The sequence below is a fragment of the Protopterus annectens genome, chromosome 6.part0 (genome assembly GCF_019279795.1).
Source record: "Protopterus annectens isolate FY-2018-M chromosome 6.part0, PAN1.0, whole genome shotgun sequence".
In the NCBI taxonomy this organism is placed as follows: Eukaryota; Metazoa; Chordata; order Ceratodontiformes; family Protopteridae; genus Protopterus; species Protopterus annectens.
This window is the reverse complement of record NC_056737.1, coordinates 1,659,920,442-1,659,948,338: the sequence shown is the minus strand read 5'-3', so window position 1 is coordinate 1,659,948,338 and position 27,897 is coordinate 1,659,920,442. Positions and strand designations below refer to the sequence as shown.

Below are 27,897 nucleotides of genomic sequence, written 5' to 3'. Positions count from 1 at the left end.
TCTGGACCTCGCCAAGGCCTTTGACACCATCCTCCACTCTGGAATCATAGATAAACTTATTAAGCTAGCCATTAATCCCTACGTCACTTGATGAGTTGCCAAATGGCTTACTGACAGAACCCACACTGTAAAAGTAGCTGACTTCAAATCCAGCTCCAAACAAGTGGAGTACCTCAGTGTTCAGTCCTGGGACCGCTCTTGTTTGGCATCTACTTCTCTGAAGTACAGGCCAACACTAAGGGACTCTGGCTAACAAAGTTCACAGATGATGGCAAACTGGGAGCCATTATTGAATCCCCAAATAATGTCGATACTCTACAAATGGGCCTTACAGAAACAGATGCTTGGTGCCAGAGCCATGGGCTCAAGCTCAATGCCAAGAAATGTATAGTTATCCCCTTTGGGAAAAAACATGTACCCATAAATTACCACATAGGTGACAGTACACTAAACACCGAAAGTGTGATAAGAGACTTAGGGACACAGGTGGACAGTGGTCTCAATAACCACATCGCCACAACAGTTAGGAAATCCTTCTATGTGGCACACCTCATCACTAAGGGCTTTTCATCCAGAAAAAAAGGAGGTCACTGTCCCATTGTACTCATCCCTCATTAGACCCATTACATAATACAATGCCTCGTTTTGTATGTAACTCTCAAGACTTCTGCAACAACTGGAAAGACTGCAGAAATACCTCACTGAAAGAATTACAGGCCTAAAGCAGATGCCCTATGCTGACCATTTAAAAAAACTCCAGCCATACTCTGTCACATATTGTCTACTCAGAGGCAATCTCTGTTTAACATACAAGGCCATGTCAAACCCAGAGCTGTTGGACATGTTACACTTAAAGAAATCCTAATCCCTTAGAGCCACATGCTCTCCAAGAGGGTTTGATCATGGATAAGAAAGATAGGAGCAAAGCCTCGATCCACAAAGGATTGGGAGGGGACTGGTGGAGGAGGGACCATATCTAACGGAGTTGAGAAAGCTCTGTCTGCTACCTGGAATACTGAGGATGCTGGTGGAGCCTGTTACGCTGCCCTGGGAGCTGAAGTCCATAAAGGAAAAAGAGCTGAAAGAGTCAGATCCGATGTAGAAAGCTTAGCCTTCTTGGGTCTTGGTTGGTGGGAGGCCCCAGCCAGGGATGAAAGAAGAGACTTGGTCTTTGTATGATCATCAGTTTTTTTTCTTTTGGGATCTTGGAGGGGTTGAAGCCTCTGACCCAGAAATAGCCTCCGAAAAGGGATATTTGAGTAGTCCCTTCAGTAACAATTTATTTTTCCTCTCAATTAACGTCCTGTTAGAGAAGTTCTTACAAATTCCACAGGGTGGATCAACTGATAAATGAGACACACCAAAGCAATAGACACAGAGAGAATGTGCATCTGAAGTAGATAATTTATGTCCACAATCTGAACATCTCTTAAATCCTGGACTACCTTTTTTATCTGCCATGATAGGAAAGAAGAAAACCAGAAAGAATACCAGCAATGGTACAAGAAATACCCGAAGGTAAAGAAAAAAAAGGGTCTACCAACGATGGTAAAGAAAAAATACCGCGTGGTAAAATGGGTAGAAAAATTTCAAGGATGGATAGTCGCTAAATGCGATAAGGTAAGAGGAAACAATTTAGTAACTTTTCTGAGAGAGAAAGTTGTTTTAGACTAGTATGACAACAAAATATTGTACTTAGCTCAAGAGAAGTAGCTTGACACGAACGAATGGCGATGCGGCAAATGAAATCTGAGATAACAGGGAGAGGGGAATTCTGGGTAAGAGTTTAGCTCGAGAGTTTGTAGCAGACGCGAGCTTGGAAGATGGCCGGCTCGAGGTCGGAACCGATACCCATACGTAAGGAATGAACAAGGGTTAACAATATCAGATAATATATTTCCAGGTTCTAGTAGCTTTCTCCGTTCTGCACTGTAAGATTTCTGACCAAATTAAACAAACAGCTCCTTCTCTTATTCAGACAAAGTAGCCTTTCTGTTGTTTAAAGGTATGCATATGTGCCACTTAATATTTTACAAACCTCTACCCATGTGTCTCATCTATTTTTTTATGATGACAGTATGGTTATCTGGGCAACTTTCAAATGTGTCAGCTACAGCTCTCAATCTTTTATTCTCAAGAATAAGGGACAAAGGCCCAAAACCAGGGACAGATTTTAAATGTTATAAATATTGCTGTGTTATTCTTGGAAGGTTATTTGAATAACAGGTTTTGCATTTTCTGAATGAAATGAAGTCTGAAACTCAAATGTCTACTATTATTTAGCAACTACAATCCTTAATGATACACCAGAAAACTACAAATTTTATGAGAACCAGATGAAAAATATGTTTCAAAATCAGAGGCATTCTTCAAATATATTGTGAATAATTTTACGTGCAACGACTACATCTTGAATACTCCTATGTGCAGAATGGACTCTTTCTTTCTCTCTTACCCACTTATTCTCCCTCTCTCTCGCTCATTCACTCTTTCTCTCTTACCTACATATTCTCTCTCTCTCATTCATTCACTCATACACTCTCCCTCATTTTTTCTCGTCCCTCTCCTTCATTCTCTCCCTCTCTTATTCACTCATCCTCTCTACCATTCATTTTGTCACTATTGCTCTCATTCCCCCCATCCTCTCGATTTCATTCCCTTTCTCATTCTCTCATTTTCACTCATTCACATTCTCATCCTGTCTCATCCCTTCTTTCATTTTCTGACTCCATCTTTCACTCATTCCATCTCATAATTTGTTTAATTCTCTCTCACCCCTCACTCACCCTCTCTCACACACTGTTTCTTCTTTCACATTCTGTCTCAACTATTCTCTCAGTCAGTCATCCAGTTTATTTCACTCATTCTGTCATTCTCTCTGTTTCAAGATCAATAGCTTTACAATAACAGACATCAGTTATACATAGAAATTTAAAGACCGAGTAACAAGAAACACACACACGACAGACAGAAATTGTACACAATACTTTTTTCTATTAAAAAAGCGACAAGAAATGCTCAGAAATTATTATATAACACAGAGCTGCAAGGACCAACTTTTGCCCATCTCTCTGTGGAAGTATAGTGCAAGAAATGTTCATAAATAATTACATAATGCAAATAGGTGTAAGGGCCAGTGTTGGTCCATCTCTCTGTGTATGTACACAGCCAACAATTACTTCACTATAATTTACTTACCTCCATACCTCTCAAATTCTTTTCGCAAGAGTTCTGGACAAGCCAAAAATAATTTGCGGTGACATACAGTAAACGTGAGGGACAGCTTTTAAATATTAATCTAAATGGTTTTGTTTCAATGTGCATGTTATAAACAGTAAGTAGGAAACTCTAATGTCTTGCATTATTGACTGAATGTAATCTTCAGTGATTTACAAGAAAGTGAAAACTTCTATTAGAAACAAGGCAAAAATCACGGGCATGCTACAAATTTCTGGACAGTAAAGCTGTATGCTTACCTTAATTCGGTGCCAGAATTGAAAAGTGACCAAACTCGTGTTAGGGAGAAATGCTCACAGATAATTGCAATAATACAAAGATGTTGTTGAGCTCTCTGTAAGGTGTGAACAGTCAAAAACACTAATCTATATTGTCCTTACTCTACTGAAGCTGAACAAAACTTAATAGAAGGAAGTCAAATAGTCATCACATTAGGCTATTCATTTCTCCATTTATGCACAGGAAAAATGCACTAAGACAAGTCAGCAGCAAGCAATCCCCAGTACACACAGTTCATGAAGCTAGTTTGGCTCATTCAGAAAAAAAAAACTAAAAGCTTAGCAAAAACAAAACCGATCAGTGACCTAATTGAATCTGCACAAGAAAAGTTCAAACAAGCAAGGGAAATGACCAGAAGCATCTACATCTGTATTTAATAAGAAAAAACCTGTTAATACAACTGCAGAAATTAGAAACTTACCATTCCAAACTTGCATGTCTTTGCCCCAAACTCCCTATCCCCGCTGTACAGTACTTCCCCCCAAGTAGAAAACAATGACTGAAAGTAGGATAAAGGATGTTTTTAAAATTATAACTCGTCTACGGGGTGCCTCAACAGCTACTTAACACTTCTAATTGTAAAAGCAGTTAAACCAAACAGTATTCATATAAGAGGAGGGGACAATTAACAAGACTACATTTTTTGTTTTAACAAAACAGTTTTAAATAAATGTGTCTGAGATTGTTTTCTTACTCTTTTCTTTCTTACTGAGTTTCTTGCTCCTCTGGCTGACTACATGTATGCTATAGTCTACATAATATACGCTTGCAGATGTCCCTGCTAGCCAACCTATTTTGAGGTTGGGAAGGGAGATTTTTGATATGCCTATAGTATATATAAATCTGATTTGGCTATACTTTATGTATAGAACCTTTATAATAATATATGTGTATAAATACACAGAATAAGTGGCAGAACTCAACCCAATAGGTGCAATTCTTAGTGTTCATTTCCTTCCACCTCATGTCTATCCTACTGAGTTACTTCTGAATGTTGATCTGAGAATAAATAATAATCAGATAGTTATCTGATACAGCTAGGGCTCAGATCCCCTGTACCCATTCTTGAGTAGATACACATTTAATTCATAAATCAAAAATGAATTAAAGAGGGAACTTTTAAGATATGGTGTGCTAAAACATAACTGCTAGAATAGGTTTCTATATTTTAGACACTGAGGACATAGGGACTTCTGTAAACAACAGTCCAATGCAATGTTAAGTCTTTACATCCACTTGGTCACCATTTTCCTTCACAGTGCAGAGTCTGTGGCTATTAAATTAGTCCCTGTCCCTTAAACAGCAAGAGCTCTGCCACAAGGGAGACCTCTGAGGACATTTCGCTGACATTACTGTCATTGTGCAATAGCCTGTAGACATTACATTTGCCCCTGTCCCTTAAATAGCAGGAGCTCTGCCACAAGGCACACCTCTGAGGACATTTCACTGACATTACTGTCATTGTTGAATAATCTGTGGACATTACATTGGTCCCTGTCCCTTAAACAGCAGGAGCTCTGCCACAAGGCACACCTCTGAGGACATTTCACTGACATTACTGTCATTGTGCAGTAGCCTATGGATATCACATTGGTCCCTCTCTCTTAAACAGCAGGAGGTGTGCCACAAGGCACACCTCCGAGGACATTTCACTGATATTACTGTCATTGTGCAATAGCCTGTGGACATTACATTGGTCCCTGTCCCTTAAATAGCAGTAGCTCTGCCACAAGACACATCTCTACAGAATTTTCACTGAGATTAATGGCAATGTGCAAGTTTACCATGAAGATCTTTGCTGTATATTAACATTAACTAGTCAGGCACATGCATGTCCTGTGCTGGAAACTGGCTGTAACATTCCTCCAAATTAGCAGTCCTTCCACACTAAGGAACACTTACCAAATGGCCAGTTTTCTTCCACTTGACCATTAGACTACACTAAGGTAGTTACTTTGTATCTCTAGGTCCTTGGTATCTGCATTCAGTAAATGAAAGAAATTTCATTCTACTTTGTGCCTCCTTGCTAATTTCTAAGCAGCTGCTATAAGCTGATTTTTTGCAATAAATGGCTTGAAGGTGGTAAGCTCAGTGCTCTACCCCAAGTTCCCACACGACCTATATTACTCTACCATTATACTTCCCACATTCACACATCACTGATGGCACCCATGTCATACACCTCCTCAAATACCTTTACGGCTATCATAGAAATACTCATGTTTCTATTCACCTCTTACCTTCTTCCATCAATTACAGTTATTCCCAACAGCCTTCCTTCTTCCCATGTTGCTTTGCACTAAATCCACTCCTACTCAGACCTCTCCCCAACAGTAACTCTACATCATTCAAAAGCAAAACTCCTTCTTTCCATCTTTGTAATCTTCACTTGTAAAACACAATTAAATGAATATTCATCTCTCACTTTTTCTATAACATCTCTAAGCCTTCCATGTACCTCTCTGGACTGCCTACACCCCTCTACCCTTGATCTCTCTACATCCATGCAACAATTAAATCAGTACTTTTTACTTTACTACCCTTCCTTACTCACACATATCGTACACTGTTAACAGACCCATCACCCCATAAATTCATCCTCATTTATATCACTATTCTACAAACTATATTCTTAAACAACCACACATTTCAAAATCACCCATAAGCCAATAAACGAATCACAATGTATTGTCCATTTCAACTTACACTTTGCCCAAATAATCCCTAATTGCTATCTTAGCTGCACCCTCATCCCCTATCCTTCAAAGCCCAGTATCTTTTACACTGTAGAAACACGTTTCTCCTACAGTCCCTCACACTAGCACCTCTTCTCCTGCTTGCACACTTAACATGCGGTATTCTCACCATTCCAACAAAACTCTTATATTGTAGCCTCCTAGCAAATACTTATGAACCTCATCACCAGGCATAGTCTATCTATATCAACAATTATCCAAAGCAACAGTCATTTACTCACAATATAAGTATTAAACATAAAAGCAAGCAAAAATGCCCCTACCTGTACCATCATACCTCCATGACCACAAAGCTTAGCAGTGATATCCAACCTAACTCAAGTTCAATTCAGTACAATCCGGCAAAGGCAGCATATCCCCATCAGCATCGTTATCACTGCCATCTCACCCACAGCTCTGCCCTGACCTTCATATGAATACTTTGTAAGTTGGTTTGACATATAATAAACTCCCTGAAGTGCATGCATGGACAGCAGTAAACACTCCCACCATCTTAATTTTCAGGGAAACCTGGCTCCACCAGGAAACAAAAAAATGAAGAAACTGCCCTGTCAGGCTATAACATTATCAGATTACACTGAGTAAACAACAAAGCTCATGGTATTGCTGTTTTCTACAAAACCACAGTTAATATCTCCACTTTCACCCATATATCCACTGTACTCGACCCTCATCAGACCACTAACAGAGTATAATGCATTCTTTTGCATGTACCTCACCAGACACCTGCAACAGCTGGACAGACTTCAGAGGTTTCTCACTAAGAAAATACAGGGACTTCAAACCATGACATACATGGACAGGCTGAATGCCATATCACTTTACTCTGTATCTTATAGGCTGCTGAGGGGTGACTTCTGCCTGGCCTACAGGGCAACCTCCAACCCTGCCTTAATGGAAATGCTACAGATCTGCAAGTCAAATGGCACAACAGTCACTCGCTCTATGAATGTCAGCATACTTGTGACATTAACAGAACATGCCAGAGAGACAGATATGTCACCCAGAGACTGCTGCTTTTCTGGAACAGGCTTCCTATTCACTTAAAACAGAGCTCTTCACTCTCCCTATTTAAACGCAATTTAGATAACTGGATGGGAGACTGCAAATTCTTCCCTGAGGTGACACCCATAGCTTGTGTTGATCACAGACTTGCTCTGTTCATAAATTCATGCTGCAAACTACCCCCCAGAAAAACAAAACAAATGGGATACTTAGGATTAACATGGTTAAGCTTGTAAAGGCTCAAGGGCCACTAGCCTAGTAACTGCCCATGAACCTATAATCATACCGTCTTTCTCTAACTTGGAAGTTCTACCAGTTCTATTAAACATACTAAAAGTACACAATCACAAGACAATTGCAATCATGGGTATATACATGCCCCAAGGTAACAATGCTAAAACAACTGAAGATTACCTGCTGGGCCTCCTTAAAAATTCCCAATGAAACCATAATATTGGGCGATGTTAATACAGATTGTAAAACCACGCAATCTGAAAATCCAGTCAATAACACACATCTGCACATGGCTATCCTTAGCAAATAAACAACTCATGGAAAATATTGGCAAAAAATAAATAAATAAAACAGTTCCTAGCTCCTACTCTACTAATATACAGACAACCAAGAAACTCAACAAAACAACTTATCACCAAAGATAAGAAAACTCATTATTCAACCAATACAAACATGCACACTAATAATCCAAACTGCTCTGGAACTCATTCAATAAATTGTTAACTGTAGGACAAGCTACAAAACCAAAACTAAACACATAGAAACAAAATATACCACAGCCAACCAATTCAATACCCACTTTATACAGACAGTACAGTCATTAACCAACCAGGCAACCAAGCAAGCTCTTGATGTCTCTGCTCCAATAACCTCCTTCAACATTTCCCCATCTAACCAGTTCCCACAGATATCATCAGAAAGAATCTCAAAAAAATAAAGCGTACTACAACTGCCCATGACACTCAACCTGTTGGACATCTTAAAATATTAGCTGAGGATATTGCATATCCAGTTCCAGTTCTGATAAACCGATCCATATCTAAAAATAATGTCCTCTGACTATGGAAAAAAAAATTAATTCTTCCACTGCACAAGGGTGGAATCAATACAGATCTTTCAAACTATAGCCCAACTGCAATTTTTATTTCCTCAATCAAAAATATTAGGAAAATTATTTCGTAAGCAACTTCTTGATAATCTAACAGATAAACAGCTTCTGTCTTCAACCTATCATGGCTTGCATCCTCATCACAGCACAACTACTACTTTGTTAAATTTTAATACTGTCGACACTCATACAAATGCCAGATGTCTAGTTTCCACCATCTTCCTATACTCATCAAAAGCTTTTGATACTGTCCCCTCCCTCAAATTCTTACAATCTCCTCCTCCTTAGTGCTCAAGGACTCCTCACTGCAGTGGTTCCATAGCTAACTCTCAAACAGAATACAAGCAGTGAAATGGAAAAATGATTTCTCTACCTAACTATCAGTAACTATTAGTATCCCACAAGAAGTAAAACTAGTTACCATCCTTTTTAACATATTCATCAACGACCTCTAAGCTGCTACAAAAAATGCTTCCGTAGTTCAATTTAACCCTAATCTTCTCTGCCAAATCTCTCTCTAAACTCCAAGACCTTAGACAACAATCCTTATTCACTGAAACATGGCTAGACAATTCACAACTACTACTAAACTCTAAAAAAATAAATTATTGCTCTTTACCCCTAAACAACTCCAAGATAGAACATGTAACCAATACAAAATTAGACTGTCATCATAGATGGCCAGTTGAAAATCAACCACCATGTATCTAACATTTAAAAAAAATCATCAAAAATTAGGTACATTATATGGAGTAACCCCCCGACCACCACCACCACTGACATGGCCAGAAGAAATATAGCCTCTACTTTCTTACTACAGTCTGTTGTCTACGCAGCCTCAATCTTCACTAACCTATAAGCCTCACAGGTGCCTACACTTGAGCAATCTTACAATAAAATAGCCAAATTTGCAGTAAACTATAACACCAGAACATACCACTGCCTAGCACTCAGAGAATTAAACTGGTTAGAACTACCACATCACCTAGCTCTTTCTCAGCTCACTAAAATACACAGACTCCTCTATAAGACAGAAAATTGCCCAGCCCTTAACAACTTAACACAACGCTACTCCCCTAACAGAATGTTACAATGTACTGAAAAGTCACTAACCACTATAACCAAGTCATTTAACACTACAGATTACTCTTTTATTCTTAGACTGTAGCTAAACCACATCCACATCCACTGAAATCCATTAAGAATGCAAACATTTAAACCACAGCTAAAAATGTATTTATCAAATCAATGGATCTGTTCCTGTGTATCCCCACCATAAATCTCATTATTATATTTAGCTTGCCATATCATCAAACAATTTCTCTTCATTCAGAATACTATGCCCCACAACCAGTCTTCACCAGTACTGGAATAGTTTTACTTTCATCTCCCAGCCATATACATAGTTGTTTGACATCGCACAGTCCCCACCTCTATAATATAAACCTTATTATAGCCATCTATGTGCGTACATGTGTCTGTAATTGTGTGTGTGTGTGTGTGTGTGTGTGTGTGTATGTAAATCTGCTTTATACTCCACTCGTAGCTACAGCATTAACATTTTCTGACCTACCTAGTTCCCTCACTCAACTCCATTTCTTTGAATTTCTAAGCATTAATCACATGTCCTATTATCTATTTAACAAACATAGTAATCATATTTATCAACTGTACAGATTTTTGAAGAATGTCCAAATTTTGTCTCATATTTTGGTCCACGTTTCATAAAATGTGGTTTACTGGCAAATCACTGAAGACTGAAGTCCGAAAATAATGGTAGACATCCGAGTTTCAGATTTCATACCCTTCAGAAAATTCACGCTAATGCAAAACCTGCTATTCTATTAACCTTTTAAGTTTGTAAGAGCAATATTTAAAAAATGCCTCTATTTTTGATTTGTCCCCCCCCCCATTATTTCTGGCTTTGTCCAGATTTCTTAGTCTAACAGGCTGAGAGGTATGCTAATAATATACCTCATTGAATGTTCAATGTTTAACATCTAGTAAGTAATGCACAAGTATTTTTATATTGTAATGGTTCCTTTTATTGTATAAAATGTAAGAATGCAATCTAATTATCAAAACATGTGTAATTGTTAATGTACATTACTTAATGTCTCTACGTGTATATTACTGAAAGTGCACTTAAAATGTTTGCAATATTAGGAGCTTTTCACTCTGAGCCTCTGTTGAAAATGTGTTTTTTTAACTAAACCTAGTCGGATAAACCAGTAAACAAAAGAAAAATAAAATAAAAATATAATAAAATGATAAGAAGTAATAATAATCCCCACAGACTTGCCTTTCTACTAGTTATAACATATATATTTATATATACAAGAATGATAAATATCTTTATGTATAAACATACACACATACTTATATATATATGTGTGTGTGTGTGTGTGTGTGTATATATATATATATATATATATATATATATATATATATATCTGTATCTATATATGTATATATATATATATATATATATATATATATTTCTACTTTGAAACATCTAAAACCCATAACATCTAATTTCATAACACTGAGACCAGAACATCTAAAACCCAAAACATCTAAAACTCATAACATCGAATTTCATAACATCTAACACAACAAATCACAAGAAAATAGCATCCCTTCCACATATAACGACACCAAATGCTCTGCCTCCCACACCCCCCTGTAAATTAAATATACCAACTCCAAGATTGCACTGTTGTGAGAAAAAGTTAATTTTCTAACCCCACTTTATCACGCCCCCCTGCAGAAACATAGTAACAAGTGTGTTTGGTGGTTTGGTGTCATTATATGTGGAGGTGATGCTATTTTCATGTGATTTGTACTGTTAGATGTTATGAAATTCAATGTTATGGATTTTAGATGTTCTGGTCTCACTGTAATGAAATTAGATGTTATGGGTTTTAGATGTTTTGAAGGGGACCTATATATATATATGTGTGTGTCTGCATATGTATGTATATATATATATATATATATATATATACACACACACACACACACACACACAGATATTTCATTTATACCAAATCAAAGCTCTCGACTACAACAGCATGTGTGTGTGTGCGTGTGTGTGTGGATTTACTTCAGTGCATTGAATGTCTACAAAACCAAAATTTACTTTAACGATACCAGAAGATTGCAATTTGAAAGTCATGAACGTTTACAATTTTAAAACTGGTAAAAAGAAAAGGCAACTGCACGTGTCAGACACCATGGATATAGCAGTGTATTGACAAAAACACCTGCTCCATTTAAGCACTGCATTTAAGATAAAAATGTACCATTTTTAATGTTTTTGCAGGGGGTCAAGCCCCTCTGCACCCACACACCCCCTGAAAATGATGTACACTAACTCCAAGATCGCACTACAGAGGAGAAAAGGGTAAACTTACAGATCCTCATTATATCTTCATTCTAGGATGTTCAAAAAGGTACATTTTTATGTTAAATGCAGTGCTTACATGGAGCAGGTGTTTCTGTCAATACACTGCGCTCTCCATTCACATGCTAGTGGTGTCTGACATGTGCAGTTACTTTTTCATTTTTATCAGTTTCGAAATTGTAAATGTTCATGATTTTCAAATTGCGATCTTCTCGTGTCAGTAACGATCTACTGAAGTAGATCCGTATACATACATATGCACGCACGTACGCACGATTGCAGACACACACATAAAACACTCCACCGAAGTGCACAAGCATTGAAACAAAATGCTATCATTATGAAACCATACTTTGACAACTTCATGTAGACCATATTCATTTACGCAGACCTATGAAAAGAGTCGGAATGCAAAAACCTGGCAGAAGGGGTCAAGCAATAGAGGCACTGGGAAGATCCAATTCAAAGAGGAAAAGACACACTATCCTCCTAGTAGTGGTCTCAGATCAAGTAAGATTAGTGCTGTCATCTTCAACCTGAACTACTAATTTATAAACCTCTTACTCAGCAAGAGCTTCCCTGCCCTTCCTTCTTATACTTTAGGAGTGGGGGAAGAAAAGTGTACAGAGGCAGAATCATCCTATTTTAACCTTTGTTTAGACTTGTAAACTGCAAACTACTGCATATAGGTTGTAATAACGCTAATGCACAAGGAGGATGACATCACTAACTTTTTCTCCAGGGTGAATATCAGAATTCTTTTTAATGCTGGTTTGTTCAGTATTTTATCAATTGTTGTTCTAGCACTGGGTTGTCATATGAAAGTACCTTACACAAAGAGATTTCAACAAGCAGAAAATGTAAACCTGTAAAATTTGTACAAGGAAGCTATAATATGAACAGTCAAAGCAAACAAGAAGACATGCACCTATCATCAACTGACTGCTAAAGGGAAAACCGACAGACAGACAGACAGACAGGTAGATAGATAGATAGATAGATAGATAGATAGATAGATAGACAAATAGATAGATGGATAAGTATGTGCCTACATACTTGGATAAAAATGTTATCTTAACAATATGCTATGTGTCCCTTAAAAATGCAGGCTGATGTCTGGGCTCAGCAATTAGTTTTCTCTTTTTTGTATTCTTTTTTTTTCTCTTTTTTGTATTTTCTGCTGCTAATGGTATTTTTAGTTAGTAGTTTGAATTGAGCTTACTTCTGACTGTGTGGTTCAATGTTTTTTTGACTTGTAGAACAACCATGATAAGTACACCTGCTAAATCAAGGTTGCAGTAAACACTCAAGGTAATCCAAAATTCAAAAAGAAAACTGCAGACCACTATGGCTTTTTAAACATTTAATAAACAATATTTCTTGGAAATTACACTGCTTCATCAAGCTGATGAAGTGGTGTAATTTCCACAAAAACGTTTAATAGGTTCATAGGTTGGTACTAAGCTATCAGCCCTACGGCCTATACAAGCCTAGCCATAATAATTCCCTGGCTATTTCTTCCCACACTATTTACTTCCTTGGACCCCTGTCTAGCAGGGTGACTGACGTGATCCCTGGGGTGAATTTCCTTTCTCCCATCCAATTGTCAAGGTTCCTTTTGAAGAGGGCCAAAGAGGCACTCTGCTTGACATGTATGGGCAATCTATTCCAGAGTCTGGGGAGTCTCTGGGTCAGGAACCTATCCCTCCAGCATGTTTTGTTTATTGTGATGACAAGGTTTAATATGGTGTGTTTATGTTGTGTTTTTAGCGACAATATTGCTTATTAAATGTTTTAAAGCAATGGTGGTTCACAATTTTCTTTTTGCTTTTCTGATGTGTACTGGAGTTAAGTACTGCTAGTGTGACTTCTAAATCTGTACTGTGAAAGTATTGCTCAGTTGTGCTTTCAGTTTTATCTGTTTGTGATAAACACTCACTGTTTTCTTCATTCCCTAGTGTATGTTCTTTTTTTTCAGTTTTGTTATTTTTTCTTCATGGATGTATTAGGACAGCTTGATGATTCCTTCTGTGTTATGATGCTTGTTGCTGTAGACCAGCGGCAATGACAGTTTCAGATATGAACCATACAACTGGGAAACAGACATGCCTCTAAAAAGCTTAGTCAAATAAAGCCAAAAATCTGAGAGTGCCTTCAGACTAAACCATCTGACTGGGACATCACATGCATACCTTGTATAACCAAAAGCCAGCCTGCATCTGCCAACTTGTACTGTGGTGAGTAGCCGTCTGAGTGTGGTTTCCTACTATTGTTTTGATTGGCATGCACTTGTCAGTTGTTTAATGTGACTTTTACATGGTATACTGAAACCATTTTTTATTATCTGCCACTTGTAATGTGGTGTAAAAGGTCAAGTTTGGATGGCTACTCTGATATCTTACAATAAGTCACAAAGGCATCTTATAATTGTTATTTGCAAAAAAATGTGCATACTCGGGGGGGGGGGGGCTGCAATCTGTAAGACAGTGTGCAACTTTCTGTATGATTTCAAAAATCCTGGCTACATCCCAGTAACTGAATATCATTCTAAGTGCAGTTATTCAGGGATAACATTATGACCGCTCAACCTGAAATAAAAATAGCAACCAAAGAAGCATCTGCCACTGAAAAAATAACTAGATTTCTTAAATAATGAGAAGAAAAGGTACTAACTAATGTGAAGAAAACGTATAAATATAATGTTACAAAACAGCACAATTAAAAAGTATCAAGTTAAATAATCAATAAATGCATCAATTGAACTATATATAAAATATTAATATGAAACACAAATATAATGAACACCTTAGAATGAAGAATAACAAAATGCAAAGACTAACACATTCAAAAACAGCACAGAGGATAAAAGAAAAAAAATCATAAAATAGTAGAAACAAATTAGTTATAAGTGAGGAAAATATGATAAACTACAAGTCAGAACCATCCAGACAAATGTTTTGAGGGCAAGTCTAACAGCAATCAAAACAAAGAACAGCATGCTATTCAGGGTATACAAATCACTATCTCTTACCAGTCAGCAGCTGTCATACTAAACATTATCTCTGCCATAAAAGCAGACTACAGCCTTTTAGTAACCTAACCTCTCTGGTGATTGCACAAACAGCAAAAATACTGACTTGCTAAGTGTAGCCAGTCACAATCCCACACAAAACCTATTTTCAAACAACTGCAGGGGCCACATGATTCCACTGACAGCAGCAGCAGTTATAAGTAAGTTCAAAGGCCTAACTCCCATCCAACTGAAATGAATAACAGCGTAACCACTTTGCAAGGCAGTCAAAGCCCTAGCTCAGAGCAGTTAAAAGTTTATTGCCAAACTAACTGCAAAATACCTCATCTCATCCAGTAAAACGTGCACTATCTACCGACTGCAGAGTGAAAATACAAACAGCTGACCAAAATCTGTCACAGTCTAAGAGAACCCCTCACTTCCAACTAGTACTACTTCAGTATCAGCCGGTAATAGAAAGCATTCACCGTTTATTAGCAGCTGTGTTCTTGTACCACAGTTTGCTCTACTAACCAGCTGTATGATTTGACTGAGGTTAGATATTGACTTTTGTGGCTTAAATATGAAATACAGGGATTCATAAACCACTGTGTACAAAACAATGCAAGGCCACCTTGTGCTGACTTACACTAAACAAAAGGGGACAGCAGTTCATAAAAGTTCACTATACTGAAGTACAGCAATTCACAAATGTGCAGAAAGGGGGCAGTGCTTGGTATTTCTGTGCCACATGCAAATATACCAAACTGTGGCATGGCCTATGTAAATTAGGCCCCTATAGTTCATGGATGAGAATGATGCTCATGTGGTTACATAGTATAGTGAGCAAAGTACTGTAAGTGTACAAATATATTAGCCCCATGCACCTACTGAGTTCTGTAAGGAATCTACACAATATCATGGCATGCTGTTGTAACTGACCTCAGTACTACATGGTTATGGTCTCGTCAATGAGGCACCTACCCACAGATGCAACAACTGCTCAGACAGGAGATTCAGAGATACTTGCTTCAGTATTTTTGGAATTCAATGCCATGCTACTTATGCGTTTCTCTGAATCTTACCTTTGCAATGCAAATCTGGCAAAATGAGTAGACATACAGTGGATATGAAAAGTCTACACACCCCTGTTAAAATGCCAGGTTTTTGTGATATAAAAAAATGAGACCACAATAAATCATTTCAAAACTTTTCCCACCTTTAATGTGACCTATAATCTGTACAATTCAATTGAAAAACAAACAAATCAGGGGAAAAAATATAAAAAATAAAAACATACAATAAGCTGGTTGCATAAGTGTGCACACCCTTAACAGGGGCATGCACACTTTTTACATCCACTGTAGCAACTTTGCTCTGCTATGGTGAATGCTTATTAAGTGCTGTCCAGGTCTCACTCTCTTGAAACCTGAACACATGGATATACTGAAATTAGCTGGTGAAAAGAATGTGAGCAAATACATATCAGCTTTTCATAACATTTTTAGACCTTTGCACTTCTCTGATTCACTGGACATATCATTTGATAATAACAACTATGACTTACTGGAGATTTGTAATAGAGAAGTTCACCACCTTTAAGGACAAACCATCTCCGTTTCCAAGTCTTAACTTTGCCACCCATTTTTAGTAGGTATCCCGATTTCTCTAAAGTCCCCTATGTATGAGAAAAGAACAAAAAAAAAAAAAAAAGGAAAGAAGACAAATAAGTCATTTGACAGAAAACGTCACTAAAGCCTATATTCATCAAATTTTTTAAATGAATAAAAATTCATACACACTTAATTGCTAACAAAGTACACAATATTTAAATGAAACATTTACAAAAGTTATGCAGTTCTACAACTCACTGACAAAAGAGATGGTTGATGACAATTCGATAGCCAATGTCATACTTTCAACATCTAATCTTAAAGTTAGCACTCAAACAGTTAACAGTCAAAAAACTTGGCTAGTCTATCCTGAATCAGCTGTCCTTTCAACATGTTATGTCTCACCTGGAAAATATTTTTAGAGTCTAAACTGACTACCAATGAAAATGCAGACACTGTGTAAAAGTCTCACATCACTTACACATTCCATAGGCTCAATGGAAAATTACCTTTGCCAACAATTATCTTAATTTTTGAAAGTTTTCATCTCTTACACGTAAAAATTGTTTTTGAAAATCTTCTCAGATTGTCCAGATTTACAACAAATGAAGATGAACTGATTATAACAAAGTCTACTTAACGTTTCTACATTCAAGGTGATTTTGTTTATTTTATGGTCATAGGTTACAGTTTCCCACAGTTTTTTTCCCCAAGCTTGAATAATGTCAGTATTTCAACAATTAATTCCCTAAATGCAAATGCTCCAAAGTGAAATGGATGGAAATTCTTTTAGCAAAATGTGGAGTAAAGCTTTTACCTTTTGTACCTACCATGTGAAGGGAACAGTCTCCAAAATTATATACCTACTCCAAGGTCACACAACAGGGGAAAAAGGAAAAAAAATCCACTGTTGCTGAAAGTGATTTCAGCAAGCTTTCTTCTGTGCATCTGTACCTGCATAACTAGCATTTGATTATGTGACAATCCCATGAAATTTAAGGGACCTGTTTTCAGGTGAGATACAGAACATGATTCAGAGGGTAAACAAAATCTAGGAACAAAAACTAAGAATCTAACTGCCTCCCAAGTACGTACTATGCAATGATGCAAATAATTTCAAATGCTAGCCAAATGTAATGAATAATAAATTAATGTCAGATCAGAATCATAAACTGTCACCATCTTGCATATCTACAGACAAGCTGTTTCCATCTGCTTATCTTAATATGCAATATGTAAGCAATAATGCCCGACAGGAAGTGTGTTGATGTGTAATTAACGCCCACCCAGGAGTGTTATGAGGCCTGATGCTGCAGTCAGAGAACCTTTTTAGGTTTAAAACTATTCAATATGACAATGCATTTTTATGTGAAAGTGCTAGAAGGGGCCGTGTCCCCAAGGGCCTTCGAATTTGGAAGTGTCCACTGGGAGAAGAAGTAAATACAGCGTTACATTCGGAATTGTTGGAATTATTTGAGCCCACTGGCTTAGAATTTATAAGACTCATTATTAAGGAAAATTAAAGACACCTGAGTAAATTTAAAGACAACATATCTAAATTAGTTGATTTGGACTTTCAAAGGCACAGAGCCCATTTCAACAAAGTGTTTGAAGTGACACATAACAAACTCACGCAGATTAAACACAGGAAGGATAAAAAAATTGATTTGTGATGATACCGTTTATAAAAACAAGACAGTGCAGCCCCCCTCTCCCCACAGCACTAATAAAACAATATCAAGCATCTTTTTTTCCAGGTGATATTGTTTCTCATCCTAAAGGCAAAAATGATGGTATGGGTAACACAGAGTTCCCTTTAGATGAACCTCATCTAAGAAGATCTGAGAGATTGGTGAACCAACAGAGAGAGAATCTTGAATGGTCACAGAAATTCAACACCAGGACAGGTCCAACGAGATGCAAATTAAACAATAGGAACAACAAATACAAGCAGAGATTTTAGAAATGGAGAACCCAGGTTATGACATTAGTACTGATGGCATACATGTTGACAGTGAAGCTGTGATCATTACGTCCTTTTATGACTTTCAAATTTACAACTTTATGGATATTAATAATGAACCAGCATACCACTTTTTATTTCTTAAAGGCTTTAATTTTATTCATTTGAGTTGGGCCAAAATTGAGGAAATGTTCGTTGAGCTTTATTTTCAAGGAAAATGAATTTACAGTTGTTGTATGCAGACAACAGAGCTGATATCAACACTTATGGCCTCAAGAGGAAGAGCATTGCTTACCCCCCTTTACACCCTGTTGTGAACATATTCCAGAAAACGTGTGAAAGGGAAATTAGACAGACACTTAGCTATAAGTGTCAACACACCTTTCACAATCTCTCCATTCAAAATAGGGAAATTTTACACTCTACAACATCTAACCCAAATGTTAGATGTATGAAACCTGACAAAGAGGAAGGGTTCATGATTATGGGCACACATGAATACTCAGGCTGAATGTATAATCTCCTTAGTGACAATGACATATACATTACTGTATCTCTCAAAGAGATTAGTATTGCCTACCGGGGAATTAAAGTAGCTCTGGATGAGCAACTCCTGTTTGATAACATCTCACAGGAATTATATATTTTTTAAGGGTCCCAAACCCCATCATTCCAAAAATTTTCAGGATTCCTAAAATTCACTCCAAAATAGATGATCCACCGCTGAGACCTATCACTGCATTAGGTGACTCGGCTATGGAACCATCGGCAAAATATATTGATGTTAATTTAAAACACCTGTTTAGCAACTTCTATGAAATTGTGTGATTCCTTAGACCTTTTAGACAAACTCTGCAAGGTAGACACCAACCAGGATTACATTTTTGCCACGTGTGACATACAAAATTTGTCTTCTCTAATTCCCCGCAATGAGGATCTGAGATGGTTTGAGGAAATGGTCAGCACATTTGGCTGCACTAGGGAAATAGATGTATCATTGATCCAGGAATTCATGGACATTGTTCTGAGTAACAATATTTTGTTTTTTAACTGTGAATACTTTAAGCAGTAACTTGATGTTGCTATAGGGGTTACATGTGCCCCTACGTTTGACAATGGTGTTCTACTAAATTGGGAGTTGGACATATTATTTAAACTACCAGCGTTTTGAAAGTGTGTCAGCTACTTTAGGCACCTGGATGACCTGCTTTTTATTTGGCAAGGTACAGAAATGGAATTCAATGAATTTATGGTTCAAGTAGAACACACTACTAGTTTCTTGAAGTTTATTCACTGCATCAATCATGATTTTGTTAACCATTTGGATGTATGCATCACATGTTTACCTGACAATGGGCTCGAAACTAAGGTGTACAGTAAGTCCACCTTCTGCAACTTATTTCCCTTCTTTCCTAGTTGTCACCCATACTATCAGAAGAGGGTGATCATTAAAAGTCAAATAATCAGAATATCCAAAATCAGGTTGAATGACGACACATGCACAGTTCAAAGTGCTTAAGCGGATGTTCAGCAATCATGGATATAATAAATCCTTGCTAAATACACTGCAAGAATTTTTGGGGCAGAGAGGCATGGTAGACATGCCTCCATTTTCTGGCAAGGTTTGCAACATGAGATTCCAGTGGAAGGGTGTGGTTGATTCAACTAATTCCACAAATCACACACAATGCTCTTTATAGAACAATATGGTGCTGCACTACAGCTTGATTGTGAAGCAAATTGAACACATTAACAGGAAAAATCTGAATGTGTTCAACTGTCAAGAACATACTAAAAGACTAAGTGTGGCAGCATTAAGTTTCACTTACAGAAACAAACCCAACATAAAGAGTGTTCTGGAGAGAGAATCAACAGGGGGACTCCCCCTTAATGGCTAAACATTGTTGCTGTCCTCAGTGTTGCCACAGTGAAACAAATATGAAGGGGAGATTTTTGACAAAATTAAGAGAGGTACTGGTGTGGAAAATTTTCTTGCACCTCTGAGAGAGTGGTTTAACTGGCTATATGCTCCCAGTGTTTGGCTTTTTATACTGGAAAGACTAACAATGTTTTAAACTGTAGAATTTATGAGCACTATTACTGTATTAAACATGCTGACAACAAGAATGCCCTTGCCAAATATTCCGTGTTGTGTGCAGGTTTCAAACAGTTCACTTTCTCAGTGATTGAGCAAGTGAGGGCTTCTCCACTCTCTGGTGACTGGAAAAATAAACTTTTGAACCACGAATTATTTTGGCAACTTAAATTAGATGCCACTAACTCACCCAGTTATAATGAAAATGTATCTGTCAGCAGCGAGTCGAAAAACTGTGCTAATAAACTATAATCTTCTGTTTACATTCATATTTTTTGTAAATCAGCGGATTATATTGTAGTTTTATTTTATTTTATGCTTCAACTGTGTTTCAGTTTTACTTGATAATACTGAGTGCCCTTTAAGGTCATTTAAAGTTATTTTTCGAGGCTTCCTGGCCTTTTTCACATAAAAATTCCGATTGGAGCACTTTGGAGGTGTCTCTCTTCCTGAATATTTTTAACATGATTTTTTTTAACAATGGTGCTGATTATGTCTACAGGTATAGACAAAAGCACTGTATTTGTGGAGTATTAAAGTTTAAGTGAATTATGGAAGCTGCATTACCAGAGTTTGTGGTTCATTTTGTGTTTTTTGTTGATATTTTTGATGTAAAATAGTTCCTCCCTCAAATATTTCAAACTTTCTGTAGTATATGTTAATGGTGTTGAAGGAAGGATTTTACATCAAAAATATATAAAAAAATAATATACTACTTAAAAATAAATAAGTAAAATAACAATTAAAAAATAAATCAGTAAGTAAAACACAAAAATTGCACAGAAAGCCCATTCTCTCTCTCTCTCTCTCTCTCTCATACACAGTATCTTCTGCTTTCACACACATATACATATATACACACACACAGTCTCCTCTGGTTTCATATTTGCATTCACTCACACAAGCATAGCTCCCAACCTCTTAGCACAAAAAATCTGGACAAAGCCAAAAATAATGAGGAGACAAAGTCCCAAAAATAGGGACAAATTTAAAATATTGCTTTTATAAACTTAGAAAGTTGCTAGAATAAAAGGTCTTGTTTTACAATGCATTTTCTTAAAGATATAAAGCCTGAAACTTGAATGCCTGCCATTATTTTGTGAATTCACTCCTCACTGATTTGCCACAAAACTTCAGAAAACCACAAATTTTATCAGGAACAGACAAAAAATTAGGCAAAAATCTGGACATTCTGCAAAAATTTGGACAGCTACACACAGATCGCTGTCACTCTCTTTCTTGATTTCACACACACTGTCTCCTCTGCTTTCATACACGCATTCACTCATACAAGATCGCTCAATCGCTCTCACTCTCTCTCGATCTCACACAGTTTCCTCTGCTTTCATACACGCACACACAAGATCGTTTTCACTCTATCTCTCTCTCTCACACACACAGTCTCTTCTGCTTTCATACATGCATTCACTCACACACGCAGATAGAAACATAAGCACACATACACATACACACATGCACACACGCGCGCACACACACACACACACACACACACACACACACACACACACACACACACACACTTCTTTCTGTGTATTTTTTTACACTCTCTAAAAAGCAAAAGCGTTACTTAATGAGTGTAAAATAATGTTGGCCTACAGTGACACCTGAGGAATGCCCCCATCCCATCAGCAATCCCACCACAATAGAAGCTGCTGACAAAGCTACAGAAAGCAAAAACCTTAGTAATCACACTCGTTTACAATCCTACTCCCGTCAGCAATCCTACTAAAAACATTATTCACAACTATCTAAATGTGTCTGGTCTCGTCTCAATGAAATTTTAAAGTAAATGATTTTTTTAATACAATTCTAAATACATTTTAATTTCTTCGATTCTTTGTTTATGTTGACCAGTAAAGTCCACCTGGGAAAGTTCCATTTCCAATGGAGGACAGGAGAAAAAAAGTTCAAGACAGCTGATCGAACAATTCAAAGTAATACAACAACATTAAAATGGCAAATACAGACATAATAACAATAACCAAATAACAAGTGCAGATATTACACATAGCCTGTACTTATGAGATAAAACAGCAAGAGTTCTGAATCGAGAACATAAGCAACATGAAATATTGCATTTGAATATATCTAATGTAGATAAGGAGGGGAATTGAGAAAGTTAAATATTCTGGATTGCACAGCCCATAAACACTTAGCCATGTAATAAGACCAGTACAGAACCACTGTTATGAGAAAAAGGTTGCAGAGAAAATTAGTGCTGTTGCACTGCACTCAGTTCTAGGGAGCTTAGGGAAACCTGTTGGAAAAAAGAAGTTATGTCTTACCATAATGTTCCATCTGAGTTGTTGATCTTCTTCCATTCATCACTGATAGTTTCGGTACCAAGCTCTCGGAACCAAGTCAGCCTAATACCAAGCTCTCGTACACCAAAACCTCTCGAGCTAACATGCTAACCACAATGCCCTTCTCTCAGTTACCTCAGATCGAGTTTGCATGCAACATATAGAAGAAAACAGAAAAACACAGGCCATTTCTGCTCAGAAACCCTGAAACATCACAAGGCCAAGAAGATCCACCAGGAGCCTTTGGTGGGGGATGGTGGGAGGGTGTGATGACTGGAAGAAGATAAATACCTCAGATGGAACGTTATGGCTAAACATAACTTCTTTATCTGAAGTTGTTAATCTTCTTCCTATTCATGATGAGACAGAATCCCAAGCTACTTGGAGAACCTGGGTGGCCCTTATGGAAGAACATTCCTGAGAACCATTGAGCTGAAGGCCGCTCTTCCCCAGGAGACCAAATACAATTTGTAATGTTTGATGAAGGTGTGGGGTTTAGCCCAAATGGCTGCTGCACAAATGTCATCCATGGAAGCCCTGGAGTGAAACGCAACTGAAGTTGCGATGGCCCTAGCTGAATGAGCTTTGATTTGAAAAGGTTTAGATTCATTCGCAAGGGAGTAACTTTTGATACAGCACATCCCATTCTTGGGCCAGAAAAGGAAATGAAAAGTTGGTACGACTTGCGGAAGGACTTAGTCTTGTTCAAGTAGAAACATAGTTGTCTATGTATGTCCAATGAATGTAGGCAGTATTCTCCCTTGTTGGAATAATTTGGGAAAAACACAGGGAGCTCAATGCACTGGTTAATAGAGAAGTCAGAAACCACTTTGGGGAAAAAGGATGGATTAGTACGAAGAGATACTCTGTCCTTATGGAAGATTAGATATGGGCTCTTGATGCATAAGGCTTGTAACTCAGATATCCGTCTGACTTATGTGACCGCTACCAAAAACAAAGATTTCCATAACAGGAATTTTAGATTACATGTCGCAGCAGGCTCAAAGTGGGGGTACAGCGAGAGACAGGGAGACTCCATGTCTCTACAGGTTGCCTGATAGAAGGTCTGCTATGGAAAACTCCCTTGAGAAAGGTCTTGCAAAGTCGGGTGGAGATAAGAGGGATGCCATCCGAACTGTTGTGGAAATTGGAAATAGTTGCTAAATGGACTCGAACAGTAGAAGCTGATGCCCATTGTCAAACAACTCAGAAAGATATTGGAGTATAGCAGCTGTAGGATCTGAAAAAGGATCTAGCCTCTGATTATTAGACCAGATAGCAAATCTTTTCCACTTGTCTCTGTTGAGTTTTCTGGTGCATGGTTTATGTGAGGCCAGAATAATATCGTTAACAGGTGAGGAGAGGGTTTCCTGCCTGGCGACTAACGGAAATGGAGAAACCAATCTGTCAGCTTGAGAGTGGACAGATTTGGGGGAGCCAGCCCTTGTGGGTGAGATATCAGGTCCTGACGAGTGTCCAGGATCCAAGGAGGTTGAAATAGGTGAGGTCGGAGGAAGGGAAACCATACTTGTCGAGGCCAGAAAGGGGCAATGAAGATTACTTTGCATCTCAACCGGATTGCTTTCTTTAGAAATAGTGGTATCAAGGGTATTGGAGGATAAGCATAGAAGAGACGCGCAGGCCAATCGTGAGTCAAAGCATTTCTAGGTGATTCCCCGTCTGGGGGAAAGACAGTAAAGTAGCTGCTGCATTTTTTGATTGAAGGGGAAGCAAAAACATCGCAGCAAGGCTAGCCCCAATGGCTGAAGATTTCTGCCTTCATGTTCGGGTTGAGAGACCACTCGTGCGGACAGAGGATGCATCTGCTCAGCCTGTCCACAATCACGATGGAGCTCCCCAGGATATGCATTGCAATAAGAAGGCGGTTGGAAGCTATCGCCCAATGCCAAATTCTCATGGCCACATGACATATGGGGTAGGATTTGGTCCCTCCCTGTTTGTTTATGTACCAGATGACAGACATATTGTCCGACTGGATTGCAATCGTTCCTGACGGAAGGAGTGGATGAACTGCCTGCAACGCTAACAGCACCACTCTTAACTCCAGGATGTTGATATGCAAGTTGACCTCCAAGCTGGACCACGTGCCTTGGACTATCTTTCCCTGGAAGTGACCCCCCCCCCCTTTCCAGGAAGGGTCTGTGGTCACAGTGGCATTAAGTTGGGGAGTCTGGAAGGGGCGTCACCAAAGATTTCCATCTGATTTCATCCACCAGAGGAGATCTTGTTTGCAGGAATTGGTGATGAGGATCTGTGAGTTTAGAGGATGGAGATTGGATATCCACTGGGCCAAAAAGAGCCATTGTAAAAGGATCATATGCAATCTTGCCAGGGGGACAATCAGGATGGCTGCCGCCACAGACCCCAGAGCCTGTAGAACTTCTCTTGCAGACACCTTCCTTTGACAGAGTATCACTTGTACTTGTAATCTTAATCTCTGAAGTCTGTGAGGAGGGAGACAGACTTGGCTTGTTTGAGTACTGAATACTGCTCCTATAAATTCCAATTGTTGGGTAGGCTAAAGGTTGGATTTTTCCCAGTGTATTGTGATGCCTAGAAACTCCACCAGTGCTATGGTGTAGCAGAGGGCCATGACCAGTAGGTGCCTGGTGGGGGCGGATAGGAGCCAATCATCTAGATACGGAAACAGCTGGAATCCTTGAAGTCTCAGATGAGCTGTTACCACTGTTAGGCATTTCGTGAACACTCTGGGGGCCGTCAAGAGACCGAATGGCAGGGCTCTGAATTAATAATGGTTGGCTCCCAGCCAGAAGCGAAGGAGGCACCTGGAGCACTTGTCCATTTTGATGTGGTAATACGCATCCCAGAGATCCACTGAGCAAATCCACACACCCTCCCGAAGAAATGGGAGAATGGATTGTATCGTGTCCATGTGAAATTTGGTCTGAACTATTGATTTATTTAGTTGTCTGAAATCCAAATTGGGTCTCCAGTCCCCGATCTTTTTTGGCACCAAAAAGAATCTTGAGTAGAAACCAGATCTGCACTGGTCTGGGGAGACTTGTTGGATGATTCATTTTTGACACAGCTTTCTTATTTCTGAAGCTGCTTCTTCCCTTTGACTGGGTGGAACATCAGGAAGGCATTTTGGAGGTCTTGGGTAAGAGATCAGAGGGATGTAATAATCTCTGGAAATTATTCTCTGCACCTACTGATCATTTGTAATAAAGTGCCAGGCAGCTTGGTGCAGAGAAAAACGAGCCCCAACTGCTTCCAGAGGAAAGCAATTGGGCAGAGTTTCAGGAGCTCTGATAAGGTCATCCGGAGAAAGAATCCCTGGAGTCCTGATTTTGGGGACCCCCTCTGCCCCTAAAGGGGCATCTTCCATTATTGTAACCCCCTCTGCCTCTGGGGGAATCCTCATCATGTGCACTACAGAAATGGCCTTGAGATTTTTTGTGCCATATCTTTCCACTCCTCTGGTTCCTGGAGAAAGAGTGCTGAAGTTTGGAAAAACGTAGGCCAATGGCAGACAAGGGTTTTCCATCCTGCTCGCACCTGGCTAATATGTCCTTCACTTTAGAACCGAACAAAGCAGACAGTTCGATAGGGGCATTCCAAAAGAAAGACTTGAAGGAGTCCGCGAGGTCACAAATGCGCATCCAGGTGTGGCATCTCATAACTACACCTGCACCCACAGCTCTAGCCATCTCTTCGGTTGCATGGGGCAGCAACCTCATGGACGAGTTGGAGATCGACTCTGGGGTAGCAAGTTGAGAAGCAACTTTATCGTGTGCCCCGTTAGAAACTTGATCTGCCAGGGTTCCAGAGAGTTCAGAGATGAGATCTCTTTGGAGCCTCGTAAAATGTGCCAAATAATTCAAAGACCTGACAGCAAAGGTCGCTGAAGCAAAAACTCGCTTCCCTAATCTGTCCACCTGTTGGGTGGATGGACAGTAGGACTTTCCTCCACAAGGTCCTTTTTTGTGGCAGCCGACACCACCATAGCATCTACTGGTAAGCCTCTAGACCAATGGGGCTGTTCCTCTGGAGGGGAAGTATCTTGTCTGGTCTCTGGGGAATGGCCTCAATGGTATCAGGGTTCTTCCACGCCCGCTGCACGATGAGCTGGACTAACTCTTCAGCAGGGGGAGGGGGGTCACCCAAGAAGTAGAGGGCCAAGAGTGGAAAGCCTGCAGGAATACAGATTCCTCCGAGGAAAGGTTGGAGGGCTTCCAGTCACCCCTCTGCCTCAAAATTTCCAGGATGTCTCCAAAGGAGACATCATCAGGGGGTGACCGTGGGGACCCTTCCACATCACCGTAGTCTGTATCCTCAGTGAAGGACTCCTCCAGGGAGTCCATGTGTTTCCTCTTACACATCCATTTCCAAGGTGGTTCTTCAGTGGACGCATCTAAAGAAAACTCAGAAAGGAGATTACCCTGTACAGGGGTTTCCTAAGGTTTGCATTCTCAGTGTCCTGGGGAATTGGCCTGTGACAGCTGCAGCTCAGAAGGAGGAGGGGGAAGGTACGACGTAGGAGGAGCGCTTCCCGAACCAAGCACCTTCTCCATCACCCACTAGGGTAGGCTAAAGGTTGGCCCATCAGAAGAGGAATGGGAGCCCAGAACCGAGGAAGACAATCTCAGAACCGGGTTCACATCCCGCTCCGTGCAGCACGCTCCCAGGGACGGAGCCTCAAGCAAAACCGGGGTGGGTGTCGCCCCCAGATCCGAAGATGGAACCGATGAAACAACTGGAACCGTACCTGGAGCCAGCGGTTCCACCACCCCCAAGCATGAAATTGAGGAAGGGGTCGTTCCAAAGGAACCGAAACTGTAAGGGGCATTGGAGCTTCAGAGAAGGTCACTGTCAGCACCGAGGACAGGATTCCCCCCTAAAACGTCGGAGCTATGGGCCTCGGAACCGAAGGGTCCAAGGGAGGAGAATACGTGGGAGTCGAGCAGGCAAAGGACCCAAAACTTGGAGTGGGATGGGTTTTAGGAAAATTTGTAATCTCTCTGGCTGTCAGCAGCTGATCGAACAGGTGCACCACATCCAATTCAGATAGACTCCTGGTGGACCTTACCGACACTCCTGAGGG

General features: G+C 39.2%; 1 protein-coding gene across 1 annotated transcript in view; it reads right to left on the bottom strand.

Annotated features, from left to right (window-relative positions):
• The window catches only part of PLEKHH2 (pleckstrin homology, MyTH4 and FERM domain containing H2), a 1,501,506-nt gene that overhangs the window by 695,230 nt on the left and 778,379 nt on the right, over positions 1 to 27,897 (bottom strand). The window contains exon 12 of the mRNA XM_044075068.1: positions 16,384 to 16,494. Within this exon, the coding sequence (XP_043931003.1) occupies positions 16,384 to 16,494 (111 nt within the window). The remainder of the gene's footprint in view (positions 1 to 16,383; positions 16,495 to 27,897) is intronic.